Source organism: Crocuta crocuta, unplaced genomic scaffold (assembly GCF_008692635.1).
Source record: "Crocuta crocuta isolate KB4526 unplaced genomic scaffold, BGI_CrCroc_1.0 scaffold352, whole genome shotgun sequence".
In the NCBI taxonomy this organism is placed as follows: Eukaryota; Metazoa; Chordata; class Mammalia; order Carnivora; family Hyaenidae; genus Crocuta; species Crocuta crocuta.
This window is the reverse complement of record NW_027532169.1, coordinates 3,756,693-3,769,592: the sequence shown is the minus strand read 5'-3', so window position 1 is coordinate 3,769,592 and position 12,900 is coordinate 3,756,693. Positions and strand designations below refer to the sequence as shown.

Genomic DNA, 12,900 nt, shown 5'->3' with positions numbered 1-12,900 from the left:
GGGGGCGTGGGGGGCACATTTAGAAGAAAAAAGACGCAGGAAGTATCAGGTCTCAACAATTCAAAAGACTTTGTTTCTTTTATATATTGTTTTTACTTCCCAAATACTTTCTTATCCTTGATTGGGTTTTTATCTGTACTGTGACCTGCAAAGATGAAATACAGGTTTTATCCCCAATTTTATGTATAGGGATCCAACTTGCTTGCTGTCATGCGAACATGGGTGGCATTTCTGTTTCGTTGCCATTTCACTTACCTGGAGTTTTCTTACCCCCCAAACCCACTTGTCAAAATGTTCATCTTGCTTGAGGACTCATTCAGAACTCTACTCACTCCTCAAAGCCTTTCTTTTTTTTCCTAACCGTTTGTATCTCTTTTGGTTTTTGTTTTTGATTTTTTTCTTATTTTTGTTTTAAGATAATTTTGGGTGACTTTTTCTTTCAAGTTTATTTATTTTGAGAGAGAGAGAGAGAGTATGTGTGTGTGTGTGTGTGTGTGTGTGTGTGCATGTGCGCGGGGGAGGGGCAGAGACGGAGAGAATCCCAAGCGGGCTCCACGCTGTCAGCACAGAGCCTGATGCAGCGCTCGATCTCACGAACTGTGAGATAGTGACCTGAGCCGATCACAATCAAGAGTCAGATGTTTAACCAATTGAGCCACCCAGGCACCCCTGCCTCTCTCTCTTTTTTTTTTTAAGTTTATTTATCTCCCTCTTTCGAACCCATGTGCAAACTGGGCATAGAGCCCAGCTGATGAAGTGAATTGCTCAAGCTCGTGCATTGAATAGGCGGCGAGGCTGGACTTTGAACTTCACTCTGGTTTTAGAACCCATGCTTGTCCCCTTGCCCGTCATATAAGCTCCTGCTCTCAGCCCCGTCTCTCTTGCCGCACCCCTGCCCAGCTCCAGGCCGACTGAATACATACAAAGACGCGATAATTATAGGATAAGTGAAAATGAACAGAGAAGCTGCCATGTTGAGAAATTGACATTCAGGAAGTCACAGGACTTGTTGAGATGAAAAATCCAAACTAGGTCTTATTCCCAGCTCAGGTTGTTTTCCTTCAGACTGCCTTACTTATTTAAGGCATTTAGAAGCAGAACGAGCTAGCTGTGAGCAGAGCATAAAGGTATGTGAGGGTGATGGTGCTTGTGGTGGAGATCAAAGACAGTCATAGAAAATTCTTGTAGCCCAGGAATCTCTGAACACACAATGGCTCAAAGTAAAACAGAAAGCAAGTTGTATGACCTCAGTCCTTATCAGGCTTTTCCTTTTCCTGACTTGCCTCGAATGGAATGTTCCCAGACATCCCTCACACATTTGAGACAACCCTTTCTGAGCCTCCTTCTATCCTATGTCTCATAACAGGGTGCCCACCATGGAAGAAACGGTAGAGGATCCTCCCACATCCGCCATCTTGCTGGACCACTGTCATTTCTCTCAGGTCATCTTTAATAGCGTGGAGAAGTTCTACGTGCCCGGAGGGGACGTCACATGCTATTATACACTCACCCAGCAGTTCATTCCCCGCCGAAAGGACTGGATTGGCATCTTTAGAGTAAGTGGTGCATGTCGTGCCCAAGTGGCCAGAAACTAGAGGTGAATCTTCACTACCCAAGTGCATGACTGTCTGTATATTTAGGCATTTTGCATTTTGTTTCTCCGCCAATTTTCAAATCCTAAAGGGAACTCCCTGGTACTTCCCTGTTCACACACCGACGTGTGCTGTGGGACCCATGTTTTCATTTCAGCCACAAGCCAAAATTAGACATACAGCAACTCATACAGCCCCCAGGTTTTATTAGGCTTTCAAAAGCCAAATGTAAATGTTTTATTGATTTATTTTTAAATGTTGATTTTTGAGAGAGAGAGCTGGGGAGGAGCGGGGCTGGGGGTGGGGTGGGGTGGGGACAGAGAAGGATCCCAAGTAGGCTCTGTGCTGACAGCAGAGAGCCCAATGCAGGGCTCGAAGTCACGAACCGTGAGATCATGACCTGAGCCGAAGTCGGACGCTTAACCGACTGAGCCACCCAGGCACCCCCAGATGGAAATGTTTTAAAAGTATCCTATTTCGAAATGTTCATCTGTGAGTTGCCTGGGATGAACGGCCCCTTCCATAACTTCTGTGACCTTAAATATGGCTTCCCTACCAGTAGAGTGTTTTAATTTGTTTTCATGTGAGTATTACCGATCTGAAAAGGATGTTGAGAAGTTACCCAGTTTGACATCCTGCATCCAGGAATGTTCCCGAATAAATACGTCTTGCTTCTTTGTAGAGATTTCCAGGGATAGACAATTTCTGAGGTCCCTCGGGGACATCTTCTAGTGTCTAATTACCCTGCTGGTTCAAGTGCAGAAATAGTACGTCTTTATTATAGTCAACTTGCTCCCTGCCTCCCGCTCTCCTCACCCCCATCCGGATCTCTGTCTCTCACATCTCTCTCTCTCTCTCTCTCTCTCTCTCTCTCTCACACACACACACACACAACATCATGACAGATCTTCCTATTATATCCAGAGACAAGAGATAAAGGTCAGATTTTAAGTAATTTACACTGCCGAGTTCCAACAGCAGTGACCTTTGTTTTGACACCTCAGTATGTCATGTGCTTGTTTGCCAGGGTTCATCCTGAAATCAGACATCATTCTTGACAGCACTGTGAAGGAGCTGGGGCTTACTCACACCCCTCACTGAGCTACTTCTCTTTAATTGTTTGGAATCCCAAGCTGACTGGTGGAGACATGGAAGGTGGTGTTTAGAGGCAGAGATTGTGGACAACCAGGGAAACTCGGACAAGTATCATGACCTTCCTGGGACTGAAGGATATTGAATCCCTAGACTAAAGGATGCCCTGGGGCGCCCGGATGGCTCAGTCGGTTGAGCGTCCAACTTTGACTTTAGCTCAGGTCTCACGGTTTGTGAGTTTGAACCCCGAGTCGGGCTCCACACTGAAAGTGCAGGGCCTGCTTGGGATTCTCTCTCTCTCTCTCTCTCTTTCTCTCTCCCCTTCCTATTCTTCCTCTTTCTCTGCCCCTCCCTTTTGCTCTCTCTCGCTCTCAAAATAAATAAACTTCAAAAATAAATAAAGGATGTTCAGAAAACTGACACATCCGAGTGTTTCCTGTTTTGGAAGAAGATAGTAGTAGGTATTTTTCTGCCCTGTATGCAGCAGGGCTGTCCAGTAGAACTTTCTACAAGGGAGCTGTACCTTCAGCTATACGTTCACTGTCCAGGAAGGACAGTGGCCTTTAACCACATGTGGCTATGGAGCACTGATGATGTGGCCAGTGAAGTAATTAAGATCTGATTAATTTAAATGGCCTCCTGTGGCTGGTGGCTCATACAGGACAGTGCAGACGTGGGTAATAGAAAAAAATCAACCTTTGAGGCGCCTGGGTGGCTTAGTCGGTTAAGTGTCCGACTTTCGCTTGGGTCATGATCTCGCGGTTCGTGGGTTCGAGCCCCGCGTCGGGCTCTGTGCTGACTGCCAGCTCAGAGCCGTGAGCCTGTTTCTGAGTCTGTGTCTCCCTCTCTCTCTCTGACCTTCCCCTGCTTATGCTGTCTCTCTCTCTCCTAGAAATAAATAAAAATATTTTTTAAAAAAATCAACCTTTGAAATGTAGCCTGTAACTTTTTTTTTTTTTGGCAACACGGTCACATTTCTGTCTTGCTTAGACTGATTGTATTTTCCAAGCACTTAGCAACTTCCAGCGGGGACTTAACCATAAACCAAATGAAAATCTGAGGCTTTTTTTTTTAAGTTTTTTTTTTTTTAATGTTTATTTTTGAGAGACAGTGAGATAGAGCATGAGCAGGGGAGGGCCAGAGAGAGAGGGAGACACAGAATCCGAAGCAGGCTCCAGGCTCCGAGCTAGCTGTCAGCACAGAGCCCGACGCGGGGCTTGAACTCCCAAACCGCAAGATCATGACCTGAGCCAAAGTCGGACGTTTAACCAACTGAGCCACCCGGGTGCCCCTATGCTTTTTAAAAACAAATGTTTAAAGGCATTTTTTAAATGCATCTGTATTTGGAGTGCTTCATGCATTTCAGAGGTGTTGCCATGACTCAATGAAGCAAACATGATGACTCAAACAATGGCCTCTAATATTCATCGTTCATAAAGCTGCTGATTTGAAAAGCTACCCAGAAGCCTGAAAGAAAGTTTTATTATTATTATTATTATTCTTGGGGGGCGCAAGTGAGTGAGGGCAGAGAGCCAGAATCCCATGAGGGACAGAGAGAGAAGTGGAGCTCACCCAATGTGAGACTCGAACTCCCGAACTGTGAGATCATGGGGTGAGCAGCGTGGTCTTTGGGAAGTAACCCCCACGCCACAGGTGGGGCTCAGACTCCTAACCCCGAGATCAAGAGTCGAGCTGCTCCACCAACTGAGCCGTCGTGGGGCATAGCATCCACCGTATTCCTCAGCTCCTTGCCAGCCCCGACACTGGTGCTTCCTGGCACCAGGCGGGCGCCTGCAAGCCGTTTTTGAGTGTGTGATCCCCTTCTTCGTTGTCTCAATATAGCAAAAGCTGCCCGCACCGATGAGAGCCTCAAGCAGGTGGGAGGTGGCTTTCCTACCTTCGGTGCATGGTCCTGCGCTCCAGGCTCTCCTTTGCCTGGGCACTCACACGTCCCCCAGGTCCCCGAGAGGGGACATGTCAGAGAAGCGCACCCGGACTAGCGCCACTCGGGTCAGGGAGCCCTGGCCTGAAATCGCAGGCGGCCAGAGCCGTTTCCCGGCTCGCAGTAACTCTTCGGCCTTCTCAGGTGATATTTTGGTCACAGGGCATTAAGAAGCTCCAGGATGTGGGTGAAGACACCATAGAACCCCCACTTCCTGTACCACCACCGGCCACGTGGGCTCAGGGATGCTCACAGCGATAGGGTGTGTTCTAATGAGTCCTTGAAACATGCCCCGTAGGTCCCGATGAGCGTTCCGTGTAGCCTTTCCAGCCCCGCGCCGATTCCTTCATCTAGAAAAATGGAATTTTATTTTTAGCTCCTCTTCTTCCCACTGGGCTCAGGCCGGGTCAGCAAACGTCAGTAAACGTAATTTTGCTGCTTATTTGCTGAGTGCTCCCCCCCCTTGAAGACACAATGGCTCCCTTTCTTAATCTCCGGTGTGCCCTTACCTTCCAGATACGACATGAGCCATCTTTTACACGCTCTTCACATTCACTGAGAGTAGTTTCCACTTAGCTGGCTTCCTGCTCTGAGGCATATTTCACAGGGTCCTTATTTCCTGACTCACTCACTGCATCTAATACCTGGAAGGGGCCTTTATTATGACCAGATTGTTGTTAGTACCTTTAGCACCAAAAAGCCTGCATTAAGCATGTGTTAAGAAAAACACAGAAGACAGAACATTCCATAGACTGGACTCCGTTTTCTGGGGCCTCATGCTCTCAGAACCCTCTTACCCCTCCATCCCCCAAATGCACGTTATTCAAAAAGTGCATTTTCTTTTTTTTTTCATGTTTTATTTATTTCTGAGAGAGAGAGACAGCATGAGCAGGGGAAGGTCAGAGAGAGAGGGAGACACAGAATCTGAAACAGGCTCCAGGCTCTGAGCTAGCTGTCAGCTAGCTGTCAGCACAGAGCCCGACGTGGGGCTTGAACCCATGAATTGTGAGATCATGACCTGAGCCGAAGTCGGACGCTCAACCGATCGAGCCACCCAGGTGCCCCTCAAAAAGTGCATTTTAAAGATGTGCTGGCCTAACCAGGTCAGTGTGGGTGGGTGATGAGACGGGACTGGACATGCGAGGACTGACCAGTGGAGAAAGCAGAGTGGAAGGGCTTGCTTTTTTTTTTTTTTTTTAATATTTATTTATTTTTGAGAGAGGGAGACGGAGAGAGACACAGAATCCGAAGCAGGCTCCAGGCTCTGAGCTGTCAGCACAGAGCCCAACGTGGGGCTCGAACTCACAGACCACGAGATCATAACCTGAGCGGAAGTCAGACGCCTAACCAACTGAGCCGCCCAGGCGCCCCGAGGGCTTTCTGATCAAAGAGGTTCTTCTAAGAACTGTCGTAAGAAGATAGCGGGATCAAGCGTCAGAACCCTGATTTTCCCCAGTCGCTCACCGTTCCCTGTCTGATTTGGTGATAATAATTTTTGAGACTTTTGTCCTGTGTGTGGCATGGCCCGTTTCCATTTCCCTCCGAGACTAGTATTCTGGACCGTGTAGGCGTGTATGCCGGTTTCCAGTGGTATCAGACCTCGTACCATGGACAGCTGTCATAAGTCAAAAAGCAAGATCTGGGGGGCCCTGGGTGGCTCAGTCGGTGAAGCGTCCGACTTCGGCTAAGGTCATGATCTCACGATTCGTGAGTTCGAACCCCACGTCAGACTCTGGGCTGACAGCTCGGAGCCTGGAGCCTGCTTTGGATTCTGTGTCTCCCTCTGTCTCTGCCCCTCCCCTGCTCACGCTCTCTTTCTCTCTCTCCCTCTCTCTCTCTCTCTCTCTCTCTCTGTCTCAAAAATAAACTTTAAAAAAACTTAAAAATAATAAAAAAGATCTGATCCAACAGTGGGTAGATCTTACTATAATGAACTCATCCGATTGTACTTTCAACATAAACAGATCAAAAGTAAGTGTATTTTGAGAAGACATAGCACAAATCAGGACTCTCCCCTGAGCACTCTGAGATGCTGAATGGGAGCCTTTTGTCATCGCAGGTGGGATGGAAGACGACCCGCGAGTATTACACCTTCATGTGGGTTACTTTGCCTGTTGACCTAAACAGCGAGTCAGCCAAACAGCAGGAAGTCCAATTCAAAGGTAAGAAAACTACTGCACCAAAGGTGTTGAAGATGGCAGCCAAGACCAATTCGCTTCGGCTGAAGCTCTCTGGGGCAGGCAGAAGACTTCCAGATACTCAGCTTTCTTAATAGACTGTATTTTGGATTAAAAATCGTGTTGTGTTTTTAGCTTATTACCTGCCCAAGGATGACGAGTATTACCAGTTCTGCTACGTGGATCAGGACGGTGTGGTCCGGGGAGCCAGTATCCCTTTCCAGTTCCGTCCCGAAAATGAGGAGGACATCCTGGTGGTTACCACTCAGGTCTGTAAGCCTCTCATCTCAAACCCTTTCTGTCATTTAAGGAGGAGTAACTTCACAGGGTGCCTGGCTGGCTCAGCTGGGAGAGCATGTGACTCTTGATCTCAGGGTCATGAGTTCAAGCCCCACGTTGGGCATGGAACCTACTTTAAGTTAAAACAAACAAACAAAAAAGGGCTCGAACTCATGAGTGTGAGATCATGACCTGAGCTGAAGCCAGAAGCTCAACTGACTGAGCCACCCAGGCACCCCTCCAATTACTTAATTTTATCATCCCATCTTACCACCACAGTAAATGTATCCACTCCTTTGAGGAGGGACACACCAAATATTCTTTGTATTTCTCAGTTCTGACCCAGAGCCTGTCACACATGAGTATTAGATTCGTTTACTCACCCAGTATTTCATAGGATGCCCTCTTTCTGTCCAGCCTTACGGGAGGCAGTGACGAATCGATTAAATCCCTCACTGTCCTTGACCTCTAAGAGCTCAGTCCAATAGGAGAGACAAACAGTACTGAGCATTGGCAGGAAGAATCCACATTCTTCTGTCATTCCTTCTCTTAACTTTTTTTAATTAAAATTTTTTTTTGGGCTGATAAAAAAATCTTTTCAAACGTCTATATAATGACTCGCTTCTCATTAAGAAATAAACTCTCGAAACATATTTCACTTGTTTTCTTACTGAAATCTTGACCACCTTCCAACCCCACGTATCTTGATTATCATCCTAACATTTCTTGAGCCGTTTCTTAGGCAAGTACCTTATGGTCCACGTACCTGTCCTAATAGGTCTGGTCCAGGATTTTAATAATTATTGGGAGACTTCTCTAATTCTTGTGTTCATCTCCATTTCTCTTAATCTGATGATGTGACATTGGATGAGCTGGAAGATACTCCGGCGGAGAGATGGTCAAAGATGTCTTCACCCGTAGGGTCAGCGGAAAATAAACACAAACCAATACTGAGATGGCGTCTTTTGTTGATATGCCTCTTGGTCGAAACTGGATTCTTCGTACCCTGTATCCTGTCCCAGCCTTGTAGACAGAGTCACACATGCTGTTAATGGGTCTTTACATCCATTTGTATAATCTCCCTTTCTCTGGGCTTCCTGACTGGGTCCCCCAGTCCATGCTGGGTCACTGCCTCGCCCCCTCACCCACTCCCAAGGAGCCCACCAAGGGGAGCTCAGCCTGTCATCTGTGCCGAGTGGCCGTGGAGAGCAGTGACGGCCGTGGGCAGGGGGTGCAGAGACAAAGCTGGGGATGCAGTCGGAATCAACCCCCCACCCCAGAAAGATGAGCCACTTTTTAACTTTTTATGGCCTTGATTTTGTTCGTCTGAAAACGTGAATGTCTGGAATGCTCTTCCGTAGGGCGAGGTGGAAGAAGTCGAGCAGCGCAATAAGGAGCTTTGCAAAGAAAACCGGGAGCTGAAGGACAGCTGCGACGGCCTCCAGAAGCGGAACTCAGACATGCAGGCTGAGCTCCACAAGACGCAGGTACGGCCGCTGGCCGCACACGAACCAACCGACCAAACAAACAAAACAAATAGGAACGTGGAGTGCAGAGGTCGGAAGCGGGTGGTATCTCTTCTCTGGCACCACTTTCTCTTCGGCCTGTGGTCTTCCTCCCTGATGCTCCTATTTGTGAATAGACACCGCGTTACAGTTTGCTGTGGATTACGTTAGTTAAACTCTGGAGTAGGTAGTGCCATTACCCCGAGTTTACAGATGCGTAACCTGAGGCTTGAAGGGTAAGTAAGCTCTTATACAGCTAATCCGTGATGGTGGAGCCAGGGGTCACACGTGGGTGGCGTTACCTCTTCCTGGTTCGTGTGTATCACAGAAAACAGTTTCTCTGCCCGGCTAGATGCAGACATCAAGGGAGAAGAGAGTATGGAGGCAGGGTTGGAAGTTATCCCAAGCCCTTGCTGCTCCTCTTTCAAAACATCCTTCAAATCTGCAGGTGGTAAATGAGAGTTGAGAAGGCGAGGAGCTAGAGAGGAGAGTCCTCTCTAAAGACTATAAACTAAGCACCCCAAGGTCATACCTTAGGACGTTCGAGAACACACACACAAACCTTGGCAGTCACCGTCTGTAGAGCCTTTGATTTACAGAAGGGGAGCCCGAGGCCCAGCGGAGAGAGGAAGAGGTCAACTTAGCAATCACACTGGGTCAGGACCCACTACCCTTGACCTCCCAGACCGACTGTTCTTTATGCTCTGCTGTCACACACGGCCTGTAGTGGCCTCAACCCTGGGCTGGGATAGAAGTGTGGGTGACAAGTCCAGGATACAGATCTGGCCCATCGAGGGCAGTGAGACAACACAGGTGGCATAGGTGTGTAATTCACAATCTGTCGAGAATCAGTGTCTGGCCAGGAGCTCACTGCTAGGTTCTAGCCAAGGACTCAGAAGGTCTGGGTTCTCTGGTTAGCTCTCCTACCTACTCGCTACCAACTGTAATGATAACACAAGCCAGTATTTACTCGTACCTACTGGGTACCACTGTAATTAAGCATATCACTTCACTTAATCCTTTAAATGGCCCAGCAGCTCAGGGGCCTGTGAGTGGATCAGTCAGTTAAGCATCCAGCTCTTGATTTCAGCTCAGAACATGATCTCACAATTCCGTGAGATTGAGCCCCACATCGGGCTCTACGCTGTTAGGAGAGTCTCTGCCTGGGATTCCCCCTCTGCCGCTCTTTCTCTGCCCCTCCCCCACTGGCGTGCACCCCCACGCTCTCAAAATAAATAAAACATTTTTTTTTTTAATGGGGGTGCGTGAGTGGCTCAGTCGGTTAAGCATCGGACTTCGGCTCAGGTCATGATCTCACGGTTCTTGGGTTTGGGCCCCGTGTCGGGCTCTGTGCTAATGGCTCAGGGCCCAGAACCTGCTTCAGATTCTGTGTCTCTCTCTGTCTCTGACCCTCCCCTGCTCATGCTGTCTCTCTCAGAAATAAATAAAACATTAAATAATCAACATAAAAATAATTATTTTTAAAGGACTGTAAATTTGTAAGACTTGGAGCTAAAAGCAGTGAGTTAAAAAAATTAATTAAAAAGGTAAATAAAAGCAGCGAATTATTAGTGATGCCCTGGTTTGGTGTCAGTGCAGAAGGAAGTTGGGAAAGAAAAGAACAAATGTCTAGAACCAGTATGGTGGCCGCCAGCCACATGTGACTGTTGAACACTTGAGGCGCGGCGTGTTGTGAGCTGCTGTCTGCACAGAGTATATGGCGGACTTTGAAGACTTCGTATGAAAAAAATGAAAATATTTCCTTTTTATTTATCTATTGAAACAATATTTTAGACTACTGGGTTAAACGTGCTCTTAATAAAGTGAATTGTATCTGTTTCTTTTTACTTTTTTAAATGTGGCTACTCGACTTTAATTACATGTGCAACATTCGTGAATTTATTGGGCAGCACCTTTCAAAGAGAAAAGCCACTTTATTTCCTCTGCTGCTCTGTGTACAGTGCACTATAGTACTAGGCACTCCCTGAATATTTGTGTAATGAATTAACGGACAAATACAAGCTCCAGTGGAAGAGAAGTTAAGGTGAATACGTTTTGTGGAAAGAACAGATTGAGAACATTTTATTTTTATTTTTTATAAATTTTTTTTTTAATGTTTGTTTATTTGGAGACACAGAGAAGTAGAACATGAGCAGGGAGGGGCAGAGAGAGAGAGGGAGACACAGAATCCGAGGCAGGCTCCAGGCTCTGAGCTATCAGCACAGAGCCCGACGTGGGGCTCGAACCCACGGGCTGAGAGATCATTTCCTGAGCTGAAGTCAGACGTTTACCCGACTGAGCCCCTGAGGCACCCCTGAGAACACTTTAATACGAAAATCCCCTTACTTGGACATTTCACTCACTGTCATGTCACGACATGTAATAAGCGACTGACATGTAATAAGTCTTCCGTAAATATTTGTTGGATGCCTGAGATACTAAACATCGTCTTAGAAATGGCTGGTTCCTTTGACATTCCAATCTGCAGGAGGAGCTAGAAATTCTAAAGAGCACCACTCAGAAGCTGGAACAGAAAGTGAAGGCGCAGAAGGAGAGCTGGGAGACGGAGCTGCTGCAGTAAGTGTGTTCTCGGTCGGGAGGAGCTGTGAGTTGTAGGCACCCTTGGCATGCCTCCGATTAGTTCTCCAGAATTCCTAGAAAACAGTCTTGCTATTAGGACAGTGACAGGAATGATTCCAGGCTAGAGAATCAGGATCCGACTGGTAAGGAGACATAACCTGAATTCAAGTATTAATGTGAAGCGTTGAATGCATGCGGTGAGGTCAGGAAGCCGAAACAGGGCTGAAGAGGAGTGGATTTTAAACTGACTCCGCGGCCTTGAATCATTGAAGGCCTGGGGGATCTGACCTGCGTGTTTTTCACTTCCGCAGACTGAAAGAACAAAACGAGAAGATGTCCTCAGAAAACGAGAAGATGGGAGTCAGAGTGGAGGAGCTCCAGGTAGGTGATGCCGGACCTTTTGCCGCAGTGCGTTGTCCTGCCCTCGCCACCACGCCTGCCTGGTGGCCCAGAGAGAGAGCGCTACGCTGCACTGTAGTGAGTGCCCAAAGTGTGCCTTTCAAAGCATCAGACCAGGGGCGCCTGGGTGGCTCAGTCGGTTAAGCAGATGACTTCGGCTCAGGTTATGATCTCGCAGTTCCTGGGTTCAAGCCCTGCTTCAGGCTCTGTGCTAATGGCTCAGAGCCCGGAACCTGCTTCAGGTGCTCTGTCTCCCTCTCTTGCTGCTCCCCTGCTCATGCTCTGTCTCTGTCTTTCAAAAATAAATAAATGCATTTTTTTAAAAAAGTAAAACGTCAGACTAAAGTTTCAGGGGGTTTTCTGGTGGTGACCGCCACCAACACCGTTACTTTTGTAACCCCAGTCCGCCAGGAACTGAGTAACTTGTTCAGCTCATATTTATCGTGAGCTCTTAAGATGGAGGACCGTCCGCTCTACCAGTGGCTTCCAAACTTTTTTCTTTCAGCTACAAAATCCCTTCAAGCCAAGTCTTTCTCAAAAGCCTAGAACGTAAACCAGAAAGCAGCTGGGTCACTCTTGTTTTCAGGGAGCTGTGCCTTCAAGAGCGGTTGCTTGAATTTCCCTCACTCCCATCTTGGCTCCAGAGGGTGTGAGGGAGAGCTGAGGAGAAGACATTGCAGGGCTCTCGGACAGCTGGGAGCCGCTGAGGAACACACACTCCCGCCCCTTTGTGTTAGGCTTCTGCTCCCTTGTCCTTCTTTCATACCTTGGTCATCGTCACTCATTTTGCTCCAGGCCCAGCTGTCAACGCAAGAGAAGGAAATGGCGAAGCTCATTCAGGGAGATCAAGAGAAGACAGAGCAGCTGGAGCGACTGACGGAGGAGAAGGGCCAGCTTCTTCTCACCTTAACTCAGCAGGTAGAGTCCGGGATGAGAAAGGACCATTTCTAGGCCCTTGTGGGAACGTGGGTGTCGTGGGTGTCGTTCTTTCTTTACTCTGCCATATACCCGGCTCTCACTGGCTCCGGGAAAGCCTCGGAGGAAGGCACCTGAAATGAGGGACCTCATGGCCGTTCTCAGAAGCCGGCAAGGGAAGGCTTCCCCCCCGCCCCCATGTGTCCGCATCCTGCCCGCTCATCAGCTCAGCGGGCCCTTCCCCAGTGTGCGCGGGCCTGTGTCCCCCCCGCCGGCGGTACTGACATCTGTTTCCGTGCAGAGGGAGCACCAGAAGAAGCTGGAGCAGACAATAGAGGAGATGAAGCAGGAAGAAACCAGCGCCCTGAAGAGACAGCAAGCATTAAAGGCAAGTCTGTCTTTGGATGGCTTTCTGTGGG

General features: G+C 48.0%; 1 protein-coding gene and 1 non-coding gene across 4 annotated transcripts in view; both read left to right on the top strand.

Moving 5' to 3' along the window:
• Positions 1 to 12,900, top strand: part of CALCOCO2 (calcium binding and coiled-coil domain 2) — a 30,184-nt gene that overhangs the window by 7,212 nt on the left and 10,072 nt on the right. For all 3 annotated transcript variants that reach the window (XM_077776898.1, XM_077776899.1, XM_077776900.1), the window contains exons 2-9: positions 1,367 to 1,556; positions 6,686 to 6,788; positions 6,939 to 7,072; positions 8,444 to 8,569; positions 11,076 to 11,164; positions 11,479 to 11,548; positions 12,362 to 12,484; positions 12,783 to 12,869. In XM_077776898.1, the coding sequence (XP_077633024.1) occupies positions 1,367 to 1,556; positions 6,686 to 6,788; positions 6,939 to 7,072; positions 8,444 to 8,569; positions 11,076 to 11,164; positions 11,479 to 11,548; positions 12,362 to 12,484; positions 12,783 to 12,869 (922 nt within the window). The remainder of the gene's footprint in view (positions 1 to 1,366; positions 1,557 to 6,685; positions 6,789 to 6,938; positions 7,073 to 8,443; positions 8,570 to 11,075; positions 11,165 to 11,478; positions 11,549 to 12,361; positions 12,485 to 12,782; positions 12,870 to 12,900) is intronic.
• TRNAK-CUU (transfer RNA lysine (anticodon CUU)) lies at positions 7,134 to 7,206 on the top strand. The gene has a single exon. It is a non-coding gene; the product is annotated as a tRNA-Lys (tRNA).